Source organism: Pan paniscus, chromosome X (genome assembly GCF_029289425.2).
Source record: "Pan paniscus chromosome X, NHGRI_mPanPan1-v2.0_pri, whole genome shotgun sequence".
NCBI classification, from domain to species: domain Eukaryota; kingdom Metazoa; phylum Chordata; class Mammalia; order Primates; family Hominidae; genus Pan; species Pan paniscus.
The window spans coordinates 15,541,806-15,560,240 of NC_073272.2; the positions used below are offsets into that span (position 1 = coordinate 15,541,806).

The window sequence follows — 18,435 nt, forward strand, 5'->3', positions numbered from 1 at the left end:
TCATGTGTGTGTTTACTTTTTAAAAACTTCAGTATGACTAATAATTTCAGAGTTTGAGCTAAGCTTATAAATGAACTATTAACTTATCAGATGTTAAATAAGTGATTTTTCTTTATTTTTTCCTTTGATGGAATACAAGAATGTTTATTTTTATTTTTTTGAGATGGAGTCTCTCTCTATTGCCCAGGCTGGAGTACAGTGGTCCGATCTTGGCTCACTGCAATCTCCCTCCTCCTCCCAGGTCCAAGCGATTCATCTGCCTCAGCCTCCTGAGTAGCTGGGACCGACCACAGGTGCATGCCATCACACCCAGCTAGTTTTTTTGTATTTTTAGTAGAGATGGGGTTTCACCATATTGGCCAGGCTGGTCTTGAGCTCCTGACCTCAAGTGATCCGCCTGCATCGGCCTCCCAAAGTGCTGGGATAACAGGCATGAGCCACTGCGCCCGGCCTAAGGATGTTATTTTTTAAATGTACTGATTCAGTTGATTGCCTCAGATTTAGAAAACCTCATTTTTAGTAAAAGAATAGAGATAAAAGAATATTAAGAGTCCAGAAACTGGTGTCCTGGCTATGGCCCTGCCTTAGACTGTCTTACTTTGTAGCCACTTTGTAAGTGTAAAATAAGCATGTAGAGCCTATCATCTCTAAGGTTCTTTCCAGCTTGAGAAATCTTTATATTTGCATATAAGCTATTGGTTAGCCTTGTAAACTTCATCTTCAAATCTGAAAGTGTTAATATTTTGAACAGTTAAATGAGAGGGCTTGGTAAATTTTGTGAATATTTGTTAAAGTCTTTGTGTTAAATCATTGATATTTTAATAGAATTCAAATGATGATCAGCAAGCCAATTGAATTCTTCACTGTCACTGGGTTGATTTTCCTGTTGGGTAACGAATCTAATTTTGTAAACAAAGTTAATTCTTTCAACTACGAGAACACTCTGACAAGCAAATACGTTGCCAAGTGGTTATGTTGGGAACTTCATAGAATCCTGTTAGGAAAGGGCGCACCCAGTTACTTTGGCTTCAGTTCCCGTGCTCCAGTCAGTTGCCCCCACACTGCACTGCCCTTCTTTGTCTTGGTGTTATTATTAAGGACTCATGGGACAATTGTGCCTCATGCAGCTGCAGGGAACGTGCCAAGGCAGTTGGAAATGGGCGGGCTTTCTCCTGCCGGGGATATGTCTCATGTGGACGCTGCTGCAGCTGCTGTGCCCCTCTCATATCAGCACCCAAGTAAGTTCTTTTTTTGAACTAACAGTCAGCAGGGTCGCATACTAAATACCAGTCCGTGTGCTCTGTGAATTATTTCATGTATCACTGAAGTCATCTTGTAGGTGTAAATTAGTCAGAATCTTGGGTTGGGGGTTATAGGTGTCATTATATTGTTAATGACATTTCTGAAGTAATTCCCATGTGAACATGTAAAGACAGTGCTGAGAAAGGACACGTTGGAAGGAAAGGCTTCTCATTTAGGCTTCCCAGGCCAGTTGCTTAAAAAGTGTTTTCATTTACTCTTCAGTGCCTGGCATAGTAGTTGGACTTTTCCCCAAGACTCTTCTGCAAAAACTGTTCCTTGGGAACCTTAAAGTTTGGGAAATCACAGTGAAAAATTGAAATAATAATTAACTCCCAGCATATATCTTTAATATGATTGTAACATTTAAATATTATTTATTTTTCTATCTACTTGTTTCCTTTGTGTCTTAAGAAATTAGGACAGAAAAACTTCGTATTTCAATCTTTGGAAAAGCTGTGACACCGAGTTAGCGTAGCACTGGAGGAAAACTGGCCATCAGACTTCTCTTCTCTGGCCCACTTCCTCTTTTTCCTCTTCTCCTCCAGATTACCCACTTCCCTCCCTGCGGGTGGAGGGAGATGGGAAGAGAGCCGTGGGAGCTTTGTGCTTTGTTCCAGGGCTCAGCCAACAGCCAGGTCCTTTTCTTCTTGGACCAAGTGTTTAATCCTCAAATCTGAAAGGAATTTTCTCAAGTAAAGCCACCTCTTAGTCCCTCCCAAACATTGGAAAAACATCATACCCAAAACCCCTGTTAGCAGTTTCTTGGTTTTAGTCATGGTACCCAGGAACATATAAAATAACTGAAAGAGGCAAGAGATTTTGAGAGGGTTGATGTTGCTGATTCCAGAGTAAATCTGCTTTGGAAAGCATTCAGTGAGACATGATCTAGAAGCCTTGTCTCTGCTGGGCACTTTGCTCAGCGCTGAGCATATAGCTCAAGCCCTCGCCTTCCTGGATTTCTAGCAGGGGAGGCAGATGGTCAGCAGGCCATCACCCAGGACCGCAGCAGGGAGGGGCTGCAGCAGCTGAGTAGGGGCCGTGGCCACAAGAGGGAGTGTCTACAGGCACTCATTTGGCACAGACCTGAGCGAGGGAATACAAATAACGTGATAGGATAAGGGAAATCAACTGAGTAACTAGGTGTTCTGCCGCTGAGATGGAACATAGATTATAATATTTGCTTTAAAAATTATTAAGCAGCATGGCGAGTGACATTTTGGTTATTGAGAAATTGTTATATTTGTCATTTCATCTCTTCATCTGGGCACAAAGGGAATTCAAAAAGGGTGAAATTTGGTGTCTCGGAGGTGCCCCGTGGACATGCTTCCTTCCTTTCCCCTTGTGTCCAAGAGATTTCTGTATACCACCCTGCAGCTACAAAATATACACCAGAGTAGAGAAGCAGCTCACTTTTCCTCTTTATTTTGTAATTGGTGCTTAAACAACATTCCTATTTTGAGATTACTATTCCATATAAGAAAGCGATCTTGTTTAGGAGTAACTATTTTTTCTTCTCTAGCAAGGAGGAAGTTGCATTTCTGCCTGTGGAAATGATCAGCTGTCTCCTCTGGTATTTTAATTTCATGAGAAGGATTCAGAAGAGATGGGGGAGAGAGAGAAGAAACTGTGTTGCTTCTCTCCTATTAGTAAAACTCAGTTCCTGCTGATCACTTTAGAACAAGGCACAGCAAAAAGGTTCAAAGTCCTCTGCTGAACCTATGAATTTTTCTACTTATTAGCATTGCTTGGGTTGAAAAAAAAAATGTAGGTTATGGGTCAGAGCCAGAAGAGAAAGGTCAGCATAATTGTCTCTGGGATTGGGGTCTAATTAAAACTTTTGAGATATAGGGACCTGTGCCAAGATGCAGAGGGAACAGACAAGTAATTAAAGTATGGGCCTTGCCTGGAAGGAATAGAAGTGGAAGAAACAAGTACATGTAGTTTTTGACAGATCAGGTACAAGATATCCTGCAAGTAAGATGCTGGAGTGGTTAGTTGTCACTTCAGGAATAAGGAGGAGGTGGCATTTCAGTTGGGTCTTGAATAGCATTTCAGACTTTGTGAGAGCAAGGGAGTGCTACAGGCTGAGGAGACAGTGAAGGTGAATGTCAAGCAAGGAAGATAGAGCCACGGCCAGGCCCCAGTGAGTGGGTTGGTACAGATGAAATATTTCTCGTACAAAGTTGGTGGTGATGTAGGAAATCAATCTGGGAAGAAAAGGGCAGGTTGTCAGAGCCCAGACTACCATGGCGTAGGACTCTTAGCGGAGATGCTGCACAGCAGATCCACATCTTCCCCTCAGGAAATGCCTGGTGCAGATGACCACAGGTTGTTGGAAGGCAGAGACTGGCTTCAGGAAGAGCCTTGACTGGGCTGTTTCAGTAGTCCAGGGAGATGGTGAGAAGGGCCCCTGTTGCAGCCACAGGACAGGGAGTGTGAACCTGCAAACGCTGGTGGCTGAGTGGATAGAGGGTAGAAAGAGCATGATCGAAGGACCGGGATGATCATGCCCGGGATGAAGCTAGTGCTGTGGGGTTTCCACATGCGGATGGCAAGGAACTATCAGAAATGTGGACGCGAGGCTAGGGAGAGAGACCAGGAGTAGAGGAAAAGATAGGGAAAGGATCCATATACAAGTGATCGCTAAAACCCCAGGAAGGGCTGCCGTCAGTTTGGAGGAAGTGGGGAATGAACAGTGAGATGGCTGGAATGGCAGGGGGAGGGCAGTGGTGTGATTTCTGTTCTGTTTTGTTGGGGTAGGACAGACTTGAGCATCTTTATGGGAGTAAGACTTCTAAAACTACTGTGTACAGAAATAGGGATTAATGGCTCAGTCTGGGTCCTAAAGATAGCGGAGGGATTATAATCAAAGGCAGAGGCAGAGATGCAGGTTTGCCTTGGAAAGGAGGGAGGAGATCTGTGAAGAGGATGAGAACATGTGACATGGAAGGAGGACAGTTGGAGTTGGTTATGGTGAGGGTGACGTATTTGTCTCAGTCAAGTGAAGTAGGGTACAGTTCAAGGAGTGGGGTCGGGAGCTTGAAGTCAGTGAAAATGAAATAGTGACTTGAAGCAGGTCACAGAGTCAACTAAAAGCCAAGCAGAGTCTCCGTGGGTCTTGGCAAGGGCTCCTGCAGACTGGTCCTGCATTCATTTGAATAATCTGATACTGGAAGCTACTCTTTATTTTCTGTCCTATTAGGTGTAGATCAGAAACAAATTGAAGAACAAAAGGAAGAAGAAAAAATACGGGAACAGCAAGTGAAAGAACGAAGGCAGAGAGAAGAAAGAAGGCAGAGTAACCTACAAGAAGTTTTAGAAAGGGAACGAAGAGAACTGGAAAAACTGTATCAGGAAAGGGTAATAAGTATGACTTGATTCTCTGAACTGGTTGCTCCATTGTACACCTTTCGTAAGTACATTGAGCTCAGGGAGGGGAGTCAATTGGTGTACAAAGTCAGAGGTGCGGCAGGTGCCTTAAAAGGCATCCCTGTCCTCTCCTTGTCTTAAAAGCAGTGGGAAAGGCTGCACAGAATGTGAAGCTTAGGAGTTTTGTAGTAAAGGATAGTTTTTGAAGGTAATTTTTGTACATTCTCATCTGATCCTTAAAACAAGCCTGTAAAAAAGGTAGACTGTGCTTTGCTGCAGAACTTTGCTTTGAAAACAGGGTTTAAAGAAGAGACTGTCAGTGCCAGCTAGCTGGGACTAGAACCCAAGGGAGGAGATGGCTGCCAGTTCACAGTTGCTTCCAGGGGCACACACTCCCTCCCTCCTTTCTCTATTTCTCTTCTTGCCTTCTGTGTCCCAATTCTAGTCCTAGCAGATGGATTACTCTGTCCACTTAACACACCTGCTAAGTCTTGCTTGAATTACTCTAACATATGAATGTTCCTTGGACTCTTGGTTAATTCAAGTCCAAAGCACAGGACACTTGCCAATTAATACCTTCCTTCATTGAGATGACATATTTGTCTTCCTTTGATGATAGCAATGACTTCAATTTTAAAAATTAGTCCTCTGGCATACAGGCTGTACTTGGAGGATCGGGATTAATATTAGTGCATTTTTAAAACACTTAAAAGTTTTACAAATGTATTTGTGTATTTTCTGTTTTGGTGCCTGTTTTATAGAAGATGATTGAAGAATCACTGAAGATTAAAATAAAAAAGGAATTAGAAATGGAAAATGAATTAGAAATGAGTAATCAAGAAATAAAAGACAAATCTGCTCACAGTGAAAATCCTTTAGAGAAATACATGAAAATCATCCAGCAGGAGCAAGACCAGGAGTCGGCAGATAAGGTGCCAGTGCCATGGGCAGGGCAATCTGTGGGTGGGGGACATCCAGGGCTTCCATGGCTTAACTTCTTGGGACGGGAATCCGTCTTCTCCATTGAAGACAAAAAGGTGAAAAGTATAGAAAATCCAAAGTTCAAATGGAACCTTGAGTCTTTTAAATATACTATTCTTTTGACAAAAATTCATAGCTTTTTTGCTTAAGGTAAAAGATTTAAGAGATTTTAATTTGTAAAAGTTGGGGTGGCTCATTAAGAAAGAAAAGATCTATCAAATGCATTAATACTGACATTAATATTTTATGTAGGCCTGAAGTATTATGGGTGTTAAATGCATACCCTATAGTTTATTTTGATGTGCTTGCTAAATTTCATGTTTAAAAGTCACCTCTTTTTTAGACTTTTAAATTACATATATATTTCAAAAATGGTTCTTAAAGTATTTCATAAAATTAATGCATATCTAATTTCAAAATTTTCCACCCTCTCCATGTAATCAGAGCTCAAAAAAGATGGTCCAAGAAGGCTCCCTAGTGGACACGCTGCAATCTAGTGACAAAGTCGAAAGGTACCTGTTTTCCCTACACACTTTCATACACAAACTGTTAATTGCTCATTTTGTCAGCCAAGAGAAACAGTTAGATGTTTGAGATTGCCTGTAAGAAGTTATTGAATCAGTCAAAATTAGTGACTATAAAAACAATTGAGTTTTTTGACTTGTGAAATTGATCCTGATATAAATTGTAAACTAGGGCAGAAACCCCCCAGGGAAGGAATTGAGAACATTATGAAGATAGCAAATAAACTTGACACAAATTTTTACATTTTAATTTTTATCTTTCCCTAATTTAGTTTAACAGGCTTTTCTCATGAAGAACTAGACGACTCTTGGTAACCATGTTTGCTGCCCAGCTTCTAACTTACATACCGTGAGAAGTTACATAACATTTACTCCTTTGTAAATGTTTCCCTATCATCAGACAAAACTCAATAAAAATGTGTGTAATCCAATGTGGGTTTTTTCCATAATTAATTTTGATACCATAGTGTGTGAACCAAGAATAATCTAGTCACGTGAAACCTCTTCTCCAGTCATAGTATTTCTCATTCATTATAATAAAAGTAACTGGCTTTTAACCTCCTTATTTTTGTCTTAAATTTATAAATGAGTATAACCTATCTTATTGCTCAACTGCAGGCCTACATTTTGGAAGTTTAAGCTGTGTTCTTTTCTCTCCAAAGTTGGGCTGCCACCTGTAAAACAGGAGGTCATTTTTCCTAGCACACTCCTGTTTTGTCCCTGAACATAAAAACAGATTTTTCTAGGCATTAGAAATAGTAAGAAAGATACTGCCTCTGGTCTTTACTTCTGATGTCTGTGGTTTGAATGTATGTGTCCCTCCAAAATTCATATGTTGGAATTTAAACCCCCCAGTGTGATAGAATTAAGAGGTGGCACCTTTTGCAGGTGACTAAGAGTGGGATTAGTGACCTTATAAAAGGGCTCAATGGAACTAGCTAGGCCCTTTTGCCCTTCCACCATTTGAAGACACTGCATTGATCCCCTCTGGAGAACACAGCAACAAGGCACCATCTTGGAAGCAGAGACCGGGCCTTCACCAGACATCGAACCTGCCAGTGCCTTCCTTGATCTTGGACTTCCCAGCCTCTAAAACTGTAAGAAATACATTTCTGGTCTTTGTAAGTTACCCAGTCTAAGGTATTTTGCTATAGCAGCAGGAACAGACTGAGATAGCATCTTTATTATGGAACCTTTGGTCCTCATACTTAATGAATGGGCTTCAAGTATTTCGTTTGTTTTTAAATGAATGGGCTCCTTCCCTATAATTGACTTCATTTTCATCTCTTAAAAAATCAAGTTTTACAAGGCAGAACTGGAAAAAAATCTCTACTGAACCCTCTAAAGGGTCCTAGGTTTTGTGGCAGGATCACTATGGATAATTAAGAGGCTGCTTGTGATTTTATCTAACCATTATTTACAGTTTTCCTCTGGTGACTCATGTGACTTAAATAATTGCACAAAATGCTACTTAAACAGAAGATACTAAGTAGTGTGACAAATAGCACACTAATTGAGCCTCCTGATTGTTCTGCCATGCATGAAGGAAGGGTGATGATCTAGAGTCAGCACCTCATTTAGGAATGGCCATGTGTCAATAGTGACAAAGGCTGGGCCTCACTAAGAAAGGTCAGACGCAGAGAATCCAAATGCATAATCATGTTGAGAGATAAGAGTTTAAACAGATTATAAAATAAAATCCTAAGTAACATATTTAGCTCGGCTACTCTAGAGAGTCAACTGTTAGAACTAGGTTTTTTTGTATTCCAGAGTAAATCTTTCAATAGACTTTTGTACCTTTGGTTTGAAAAATAACTACACACATGCCCTTATTTTGTTTCTGCTTTGCCCAAGTTTAAGCTTTGTTGATCCTATAGGTAGATGGCATTTATTTGTTGAAAAACTAGTCAGAAAAATTCTTACTTTATAGAGAACTACAGACGTGCTAGTGGCACTTTTATGCCCAATACAGCCCAGTGGATTATTTAATATTTTCTTTGAAGAGATTTTTGCCAGAAATAAAACAATTAGCACTCACAGATTTGATTTCCATACCAATGTGAAATCTTGACTCTGCACATTATTCAAAAGTGAAACCATACTGAGAACAAAGAAAGATAGGATTTATGTATGGTAAAAAGGCAAGTGAATGAAGCTATAATTTTATTTCATTACTCTTAGTACATCCACAACTATTTCCACCTAAATAGATCTTTAAAATAAGCATACACAAGTATTGACTATTATCTACAAATATTTATTGTAACACTTGAATAGAACTACAGGAAGCCCTTGGCACTGATAGAAAATATTGATTCACTGTTAGGTTACAAAAATTTATACATAGCAAAATTTAATGCTCTTTACATAAAAAATATTAGACTACTTAAACAAAACTTTCAAAAATTCCTGGTAATAGCTACCAGAATTAGAAAAGTAAAATTAGGCTTTAGACACTGCCTCTTCTAGAACACTGGACTCTGACAGCACCTCCACTGCTGGAAAGAATAGTTAAATCTGTCATGCAACAGGAAAACAAAACACTAAGCTATTTTGGAACAACTGTTCTACACAGAAGAGAGCTTCTCTTAATTAAAAAAAAAAAAAAATCCCAAATAGGCATTTTTAGGCATTAACCAAAAAAGAGAATCCAAATGAAATATTATACTTGATGTTCAATTTTAATAGCATCTTGATAAAGGTATGCTTCCTTTCATTTGAATACATTTCTGCACATGTATATGTTATAAAATCCAGGAAACAGCCAAACCACAAGTTAACTCTTAACAATGAATATACATAGTTAACCCTATAGTAAGCAGCCCCTTTGAAAAGCACTGATGCACCCAACAGTTATATGGATCATTTCATAAAGAACAACACAAAGTTTACCATCACTAATACCCAGTACCTACAGTCACTTAATGTTCTGGAACACAATAATGTAAAAGGCAATTTTCTTTTGAAAATGGCTTAAACTCAAGCAGTTTTCTTGCTGAACATCAAACTTTATTATTCCAGGAAACTAAGATATAGATAAGAAAAAAATGAAATACCAACCCTAATTTAAATTACTTAAGTATTCAAGTCTATAAAAGTAGGAGGTTAGAGGTCTGTGGTCAATTTGCAATTAGGTTTTAGATAGTTGGTATGAAACTGTAAACTTAGTATCCAGACCACTGAAAAATGGTTTAGAATGGTGGTCATTTTAATAAGGTAACACTTCTTAATTAAGAAAAACATTTATGGAACAAAATTCTGTGAAAGATATTTGGGTCTCTAGTTATGATATAAATTCTTAGAAATTTAAAGCAAATACTCATTAAGGCAAAGCTGACATTTCTCAAGAATAATGAAAATTGGATCAGTATTTTGTTAAAATGAAATCTGTTATAAAATTGCTTCTGGAAAGCTTGTCAATGAGTCCAGCATCCAGATTCTTTAATAGTAGGGTCAGCAGAATTGTAGCTAATTTTAGCATTATTGAAAAATATATTTCTGATTGGCTCAGGAAATTAATGGGTCCTGGACTTGGGAGGGAAAAGCTAATTTGAGAAATCAATCATAAGAATCACATTATCTTTGATCCAAAGTTTAATAAATGTCAGCTGTCAGAAATGGAACTTTACATCAATTCCATTTTATTTCCTATGTAGATAACACTTGAGGACAGATGGCATATATGTGAATTTACGGTCTTATCCCTTGATGCTGGCATGTCACAGGTCCTTATTAAGGAGTCACAGGTCCCTATTAAGGAGTGTGACATATTCCATTGAGTGTCTTGGTAGAATTGCCCTAGCAATAAATGTGAACATGCCACAAATTCCCAAAGTATGAACGATCATTTTGTCAAAGTGTTGCCTTTTAAAATGGCTAACATGAAACCTCCAATATTTGTTCTAAAGAAAAAGATTTACCCACTGGAAGGTTTTCCTAGAGATACATCCCAGCAGCTTGAGACAGACAGTGAAGTGTTTGTACATCTACATTAGTTTGGTGGGATACACATCTGTACTGCAGAGCAGCTGTCTGATGATTTGTCAGAGCTGTAAATACGTCGGCCGAAACACTCTGGCAAACATTTATGTGTAAGAATTGAGTTGTTCTTTTGACCGAGACTGGATATCTTGCAGTTCCTGTTCTTCCTTTGCTTTGATATCCTGGTAAGCCTGCATTTTGCTCGCATCCTTTAAGTAAGCCCAGTTAGAAGACAGTATCATGAGGAAGTGGATCTGGAAGAGAAGGGTGAGCATGATGGCTAGTGAGCATGTGAGAAGGCAAAGCGAGGCGCTAGTTAGATTAGACGGACTTGACTTTAAAGGGACGAAGGTTAATTCAGTATTAATACTCGCTCTACTAGCAGAGCTGTCAGATCCTGAAAGCATGCTCTACTAGTTGGCTTCGCATTAAAAGGCTGAAGAAAAGTTAGTATACAAACATAGTGAACTGGAAAAAAATGGCCAAAGGTATTGTTAAGAAAAAGCAAAAATGAAATACGAGAGGGTGCTTTTTTTTTTTTTAATACCATTTTGAGAGTAATTTTAAAGACTAATGCGAAAGTTCGGGAGCACATTGTATATTTGAAATAAGTGTAGTGTGTGCAAAGACCATTTTCTACCTGTGGATAAAAAATCAATTCCCCCAAAGGCCTAAAAGCATGAACAATGTTTATTTTGAGTAAATAATTAAACTACATATTTAACATGGAAAAAACTAAATGAATGTCAAAACCAAAATTAAGAACTATAAGCAAAGCATGCAGTCTCTGTTAACAAAATTTAGTTGTGAAACTACTTTACATTTTGTAAATGCCATTATTTCATTTCATAAAATGTAAAAATCCTCAGTATCATTCTTTACACTTGATGCGGCAAACACTTCTTTCCTATTTTCCTCGTATTTCCTGCAAAATAAATCTACATCTCAAGTTCCTTATAGTTCATACTTCCTTCTCAACATATTTGAGACCTTCAGGTCCAGGCCTATTTTCTCTTCCCATTAAAATCTTACATGCAGCTTGAGAACTAGCTATGAGGAAACAGTTATTACTTACCAAAACACACAATTTAAGGTTACCAATTTTGTGGGCTCTAACAGAATGATTGTGTTGTACCAAAAAAAAACTACCCACATATAAATCCTTTTTTTTTTTTTTTTTTTTTTTCAGAGAACTGGGTGACCTTTTTCTTCAAATTTTCATCTGGCTTATTTGAGGGTCATTTGGTAGTGAAGCATGTGATCATAAAAAAATTGTTTTAAATTTAGAACATATTTGCAAAGTATTTTCCAGAAGGTGTGACAAAACAAAATCCAGATTAAAACGGTTCTCTTCCATTTCATCTTCAGCACTTGTTTTCATTTTCATCATTGAAACTGGTTATCAGGCAATCAAAAATAACAGAAAATGTAAGTATTCCAAAGTGTTAATAATTCATTTAAAGATACTGCTCTCTAATGTTTAAGTATGAGAACATTATTTTAAAAAGGATGCTCACCACTGTCAGTAAATAACTGAATCCTTTTCAAAATGTGGAAATAGCCAGATCTCATTATTGTGTAATTCATGTACAGTAAGTCATCTTATTAATCTACCATGCAAGGTGAGTTTACTAAAGCTATTTACAAATTACTGTAACAAAATTGCAGAAACCTAGACTCTGCTTTAGTCTGGAGTGTCAGTGATATTTCATGCTACAGAGCATAGCTCTCTAAAACTCCTTATGCAATTTAGAATTTAGTGCAGCAATCTTCCCGACTCTTAAACTTCAAAACCGCATAGTTATATGTAGTAGCCATCATGTAGATCAGCTGGTGGAAGAGAACAAAACAGGACAGTAAGATACAGGCAGTGAGGGCCGATGCCATGACACTTCTAAACTTGGGTGGGGACGGGTGCCTGCTCATAGTCTAAGGTGTTTTTTTCCCACTTAAAATCACAACAGACAATTTTCCTATCTAGCACACACAGACTTTTTCTCATCACACATGTACAATGTAAGTCATTGGTTCTGCCCTCAGTGAGTTTATTAAAAGGACTTGGATGTGTTTCAAGAATAACAAGACAGAGAGCTGGGTGAACAGCATGAGAAGGATGAAGCTAAATGCCTTAATCCTCTCATCTTTCCAAAACCACCTGCTCAGCAGCAGGCAGTTATCTTTCCTACCTGTTGCTCAACCAAAAGAACAGGTCACCCCATGATTTTACAGGTGGTTTTTTTCATAGATTCTAAGGGGATTTAATGGTCAGAAAAACTGGGAATGAATAATTTACAAGCAGCTGAGATTTTTCCCTTGCTCTACCAATCTTAGTTGGTTTTCCTGAAATCACAAACCAAGCCCTCCAAAATTACATGTATACAAACATACATACATAAGAGCGTGTATTTATACAGTTGATTTTCATTACTTGTAGATTCCATATTTGTGACTGCCTACTTGCTAAGATTCATTTGTAATCCTTAATACTTGAGGCACTTCTTTCGCAGTTATTAGCAGACATGTGCAGAGCGGTGAAAGTTGAGTTGCCTGGTATGCACATTCCCAGCTGAGGCTGAACAAGGCAATACTCTGCCTTCTTGTTTCAGCTCTCAGACTGTAAATAAGTATACTCGAAGTATCTTTAGTGCCACGTTTTTCACATTTTTGTGCATTTTGTGGGTGATTTTGCTGCTTAAAATGGCTCCCAAGCATAGTGCTGCAGTGCTGTCTAGAGTCCCTAAGTGCAAGAAGGTTGCAAACTGCCTGACCAGAGAAAATGTTCATTAGAGAAGCTTCATTCAGGCATAGGGATAGAGCTATTGGCCATGAATTCAATATTAAGGAATCAACAATATATATTAAATATGGTGTATTTACACAGAAACACACGAAACAAGCTTATGTGTTGATAGGTTGCTGAAAATGATGTGACCAGAGGCTCACAGAAACCTAGCCATGTATTTCCCCTAGGAGCAGTGGTCCAGCATTCGCTAATTCAGTGCTTGAGGTGACTTTATGGAACACAGCTACCCTGTATGAGTGACTATATAAATGTATGTATATGTGCATATCTCCACTTGTAAATTAATATCCCTTGGCAAAGAAATGGGTAATGCCTCACGTGAGCATTGCATCTGTCTGCGACTGAAGTCATGAAGCTAAGTGCTCAGTGCAACAAGGTAATATGCTAGGCCTAGTTGATAGGTGTTGATACCCTCTTTTCTTTCCAGAGTCCAAATTACATCACCTACAATCAGTGCCAAGGTAACCAACTAATACTTTCTGTAAACTACATGTGGTAAGTTAACACAGGCGCCAGTTAACCAAGGTTGAGTGCCAGAATCATTGGCTTCAATAGGCTGGTAAAAGCTGGAAGGGAAATCTGTCATTTAGAGGCTGGAGGGAGGAGGCTAGACTAGGGTGGTCTTGGGGCCATTACTCACCAGGGCAATGACGGTGGCACCAGCTCCTGCACAGGCCACAATGAACAGGTGATAGGACATGTAGAACTACAAAAGAACAGGGCATCAACATAAGCATTTGATGTTAAATGAAATGGCCTACACTCATTGTGGGGTGCTGCTTCATCTGTCTCCTTTGCAGCTATTCTCTGCAAGACTGGGCACAGGCCTGCCTTCTCTTCATGCTCTGGCCTCATGGTGGAATCACCCGAGGAGCTTTAAAAACTTTCTGATGCCCAGACTGCCCCCCAAATCAATTAAATCTGAATACCTAAGGGCTGGGCCTCAGCCATCAGTATAACATAGTGCTGCCTTGATGGCTGTAACATGCAGCCACGGTGGGGAGCCCTGCTTCAAGCCACTGCATATTATGGATATACAAATTGACAAGTCAGATAGGGTAGGAGCTGATTATTTCTGTAACTCACTGCTTCTTAAAAGCTTGCCAGGATTTTCTCAAATATACAAGCACCTACGAATGCATTTAAGAATTTTCCTTTATAAACAGTTACAAGCCAATGACTGAAGAATGTTCTAGGGCTGAGACAATTTAAACCAAAGTGTTAGGACACACTCCCTAGTAAGGACGAATGAGAATTAGAGAAGTAGCAAGTCATTCCAGAAATATAAATGATTAACTGTGGCCTCATTTATTAAAAGTTGGGTATATACACAAATTCCTCTATGAAATAGAGGGACTCCTCTATGAAAATTAACTTACATCCGTTCTGTGACAGGTGTTCTACTTTGAAAATCTTTCAAAGTAGAAAGAGTAGAAGAAGAGGTGAGAGAAGAATCTAGATATATTATTAGATTTCTAGGTTTGGGATCACCTCTAAATTATTGCCCTAGATATATTATTAGATTTCTAGGTTTGGGATCACCTCTAAATTATTGCCCTAGATATATTATTAGATTTCTAGGTTTGGGATCACCTCTAAATTATTGCCCAAAGGAAAAGCCCTCCACTTCTTAAGGATTTTCACCAAATGTGTTGGACCATATGAAGTGACCATTTTTGTAGGTCAAAAATGGCTGAATAGTGATGGTTACATATAGCTCTATCTTAAAGATTCTAAACAAGGAGCTTTCCTTAATGGCATTTTAACCATCTCTCTCGCTCTTTCTACAGCTGGGAGAACCCTTTTTTCTCAGCCTAATACTCAAGGGTTATTCTGAACTGTGATGAGTTTACCTCGTTTGTGTTGCAGATGTTCTCCAGGGCAGAGCCACATATTTTTCCGGGGAAAGCATTCCAAGGAATGATACCTGTAAAATGAACCCCAATAGGATGTTAGTACAAACTATAGTGCCTCATGTTCTTAATAGACCCCACCACTTTGGATGCCAGTTACAGTGTAATTGTAGGCTATGTTCTTCATTAAGAATTGATGGATCTGCTGTCTGCAGAACAAGCATTTTGGAATAAATAGCCCCATTTGAACAATAGGCCAAAAGCAAAGCCAACTAGTCCATAAGAGATTTAAACAGCCTGATTTTTTTTCCCCCTACAAATTGTGCTTTATTCAGTGAGGGTTCACATTTGGAAGTTCATATTTGTAAAGATTAATTTTCAAAGCCAGGCTTTCCCTATAGTTACTGCAGGACAACCCCCTCATAAAGCATTTTATCACGTTGAGGTCAAAATACATTTCCTCATGAATGCTGTGGTCTGTGGCCTTGCTGTCCAAGCTCTGTTACTGGTCTGCCAGGAGTTAAGTTCCAAAATTGCAAGTATACACTCAAACTTTCATGGCAATTTGACAGAGTAATTTATGTTTGTGGGAATCCAATAAAAAACTCTGGATTTGTACTTTGTCTTTGTTTTTATATTCATTTTTATTATGTCTTATAAACATATTAGAAAATATTTTTGGACTGAAAATCAAATTGGTTTTTTTTTTTTTTTTTTTTGAGACAGTCTTGCTCTGTCGCCCAGGCTGGAGTGGAGTGCTGCGATATTGGCTCACTGCAGCCTCCACCTCCCGGGTTCAAGCAGTTCTCTGCCTCAGCCTCCCAACTAGCTGGGATTACAGGTGCCTGCCGCCATGCCCAGCTAAGTTTTGTATTTTTAGTAGAGACGGGGTTTCACCATCTTAGCCAGGCTGGTCTTGAACTCCCGACCTCGTGATCCACCCACCTCGGCCTCCCAAAGTGCTGGGATTACAGGCATGAGCCATCGTGCCTGGCCGGAAATTTTTTAAAAGGAAAAACACTACTGTCCTTTACCCCAGAGGGTGGGACAAGCAGAGTCTATGATTTCTCTCTCACTTAAACCCTGAGGCTCCTCTGCAATGACAGTTGTCCAGTGGGCTGCTGCTTTTTTTCCCCTTTAATGCATAAGTTTGTGCTTAAATATTAAACACTCATAGGAGGTTAAGGAAAGGAGTATTAGAAGAAAAAAAATCCTTATTCCTTTCATCCTTGACACGGGCCAAGAGTACATCTTTATACTTCAGAAGCATGGGAAATTACCCCAAATTATCAGTGAAACCAGTAACTATAACAATAAATAGGCAAATATAGAGGGTTTAAAAAGATGATTGCTGATTACCAAGAATTTGTGGCAAAACACTTACTTTTAAGGAATAGGAGAATGATATACATTTAGATATTCATTTACAAATAACTTTAACAGCCAACTTTAGGCTCCGTTTTTAGCTCTATCATAAAGAACAGTGTTGTTCAGCCTTGGTCTTTGTGAGAAGAGGTTAGTCTGATAGGTAGTTTCAAGCAAATTTAGTATTATGTTGTAAGGTAAGATGTTGAGACTAAGCCACATGAGAAAAACAGCAAAAATGAAATAGTCATCTCTCTTCAGAAAAGCTCTGGAAGGACAGTTATTTCCTCTTCAATTCTGATGAAAGCTATTCCCCCCCACCCCCGGTTGTTTCTGCCAAGAAAAGATTTCCTACCATCGTGGCTGGAAGCAGTAATTAGACTCCTCCCTTAGGACGCTGCCCTCTTACTCAGCTGCCCTCTCTTACTCAGCAGCGAAGTCGAGTCCCAAATTAATTGACAGGAGGAGCCAGTGGTCTCTTCTGGGGTTTGTCACAATGAACCAACCTTAGATCCCATTGTAAGGATCTCACTCATTAGAAAATGTTTGAACTGGTTTCTAACAGCTGATAATGATTTTTATAGAGTATGTTCTGATGACTTTAAAATATGGCTGGATCTAACGTTGTATTTTTCAATACAGATGAAGTTTAGGCAGTTGGTCATTTTAAAAAGACCAGATTTGAGAAGTTGGATGTGCAAATTAATTGAATTATACAATGTGTGCAATATTATTTTGAATGGAAAGTTGGATGTTATAAAACTGAAAATAAAGAAAAAATATAATCTTTTTATAGCGGAGATCCAGAAGTCTTTTTTGATTGAACTGCATTATAAAGTAGTTTCATATTAAGAAAAGCTTCTTTCACTACACACTTAACATGAAAATATAACGAAATTTTGATACCTAGCAAGCTAAAAGCCTCCCTAAAGTTTCCACCCAGAAAATAGCATATTGAAGGGAAAAGTATAAAATTACTCTAATAGAAGGGATGAAACAGATCATGACAATTAAAAGGATGCGCATGTAATAATTAGGTCCAGACATATGCACGAGAGGATAATGAAATAACTGGGGGAGGGGTGAGTTAGAAGGAAGTACCGTATTGTCGGATATCCACACAGATCTGCTCCACACCCGTGGTCCCGTTGGTCTGCGGTGACTTGATGACTTCACAAGTTGACCATATGTTGTAGAACATAAACACGGGCACCGCTGAGAAACCAAACACACCCAGCCAGGCCACTCCAAGCACATAGGTGAGGAAAACGAACTAGGCCAAAACAAGAGGAAGGACAATCATCACTGAAACAGGTAGATGTGTGTCCCCTGAGTGGAAGGATTGTGCATTTTCAGGCCCAATACTGACCTGTGGAACACATTGTGGGGACCCTCGCCCCGGCATTGGTAGCAAGAAGGAAAAGCCAGCACTGGAGCAGGGGAAGTAAGAGCCAGCCACATTCCCCAGAGCTAGAGGATCTAGAATTGGAGTGCCCGAAGCAATGTCAGGGCCTTTCGGGTCACTCTGAACTAACAAGGACAGGAGACCCCAAGAGGTGATCTCACTCATCCAAGGTCACAGAGCTAATCAGTGGCAGCCTCTCAAGAGGTGCTCTTTCTAAATAGCCGTTCTGAAAATGCAGAACATGCTACTTAACGTGGGATAGATTCTGGATGTATTCCATATACCACTGAATTATAACTTCATATTAATTTCTCAAAAGTTACCTTTATTTTTCGTAACAGGTTGGCTCACAGAGAATAGCAATTGCCACAAGAAGCCCTCTCTCAAAAAGAACTTTGCTAGTTTCCTGATTCTGCAAAATTACCAAAAGTTTCAAATAATCACGAATACAAGCTTAATGCTCGATCTATAAAATTCTCATTTTCCTCTAGTTTTCTTTTGTCTCTAAGACTCACAGCAGCTTTGCAAGCAAAGCAACGGCTTAGGGAAAAAGCTTCAGGTGTTCACCCACACACTGTCATGGGCAATCCAGGAAGAATAGAATCCCGTTGCTTGGCTTTCCTCTGCCTTGACCACTTTTCAGAGAGCTTTGTGAGGCGGCCTCAAAAACGTGGTATTTGTGTTCTCAGAAGGCGCGCCCACAGAGGGTGTGGAGTGCTAGTTTGGCTTTTCTATTTTGAAGCTGATGGTGGAGACCTGATGGTCCCCCCTAACTTTCTGTGCTGCAGGAGATACCTGGGCGGTTGGAGGCCACCTCCTGATGGTCACAATGCCAGGAAACTGCAGAAACGA

General features: G+C 39.3%; 2 protein-coding genes across 16 annotated transcripts in view; one reads left to right on the forward strand and one right to left on the reverse strand.

Moving 5' to 3' along the window:
• The window catches only part of OFD1 (OFD1 centriole and centriolar satellite protein), an 83,781-nt gene extending 73,131 nt beyond the window's left edge, over positions 1-10,650 (forward strand). For 5 of the 8 annotated variants that reach the window (XM_034949994.2, XM_034949995.3, XM_003805693.4 and 2 more), the window contains 5 exons: positions 1,128-1,238; positions 4,505-4,662; positions 5,433-5,603; positions 6,097-6,164; positions 6,449-6,607. In XM_034949994.2, coding sequence (XP_034805885.1) covers positions 1,128-1,238; positions 4,505-4,662; positions 5,433-5,603; positions 6,097-6,164; positions 6,449-6,491 — 551 coding nt within the window. In that variant the 3' untranslated portion in view covers positions 6,492-6,607. Of the gene's footprint in view, positions 1-1,127; positions 1,239-4,504; positions 4,663-5,432; positions 5,604-6,096; positions 6,165-6,448; positions 6,608-7,064 lie in introns of those variants that run through there. The other 3 variants (XM_055106477.2, XM_063601929.1, XM_063601927.1) reach the window with 2 other exon arrangements.
• GPM6B (glycoprotein M6B) overlaps positions 8,413-18,435 on the reverse strand; it is a 166,858-nt gene continuing 156,835 nt past the window's right edge. For 5 of the 8 annotated variants that reach the window (XM_034950003.2, XM_034950002.2, XM_003805697.6 and 2 more), the window contains 4 exons: positions 17,280-17,451; positions 14,814-14,887; positions 13,601-13,666; positions 8,413-10,411 (listed from right to left, as the gene is read on the reverse strand). In XM_034950003.2, coding sequence (XP_034805894.1) covers positions 10,262-10,411; positions 13,601-13,666; positions 14,814-14,887; positions 17,280-17,451 — 462 coding nt within the window. In that variant the 3' untranslated portion in view covers positions 8,413-10,261. Of the gene's footprint in view, positions 10,412-10,829; positions 11,988-13,600; positions 13,667-14,813; positions 14,888-17,279; positions 17,452-18,435 lie in introns of those variants that run through there. The other 3 variants (XM_034950004.4, XM_003805696.6, XM_003805695.6) reach the window with 1 other exon arrangement.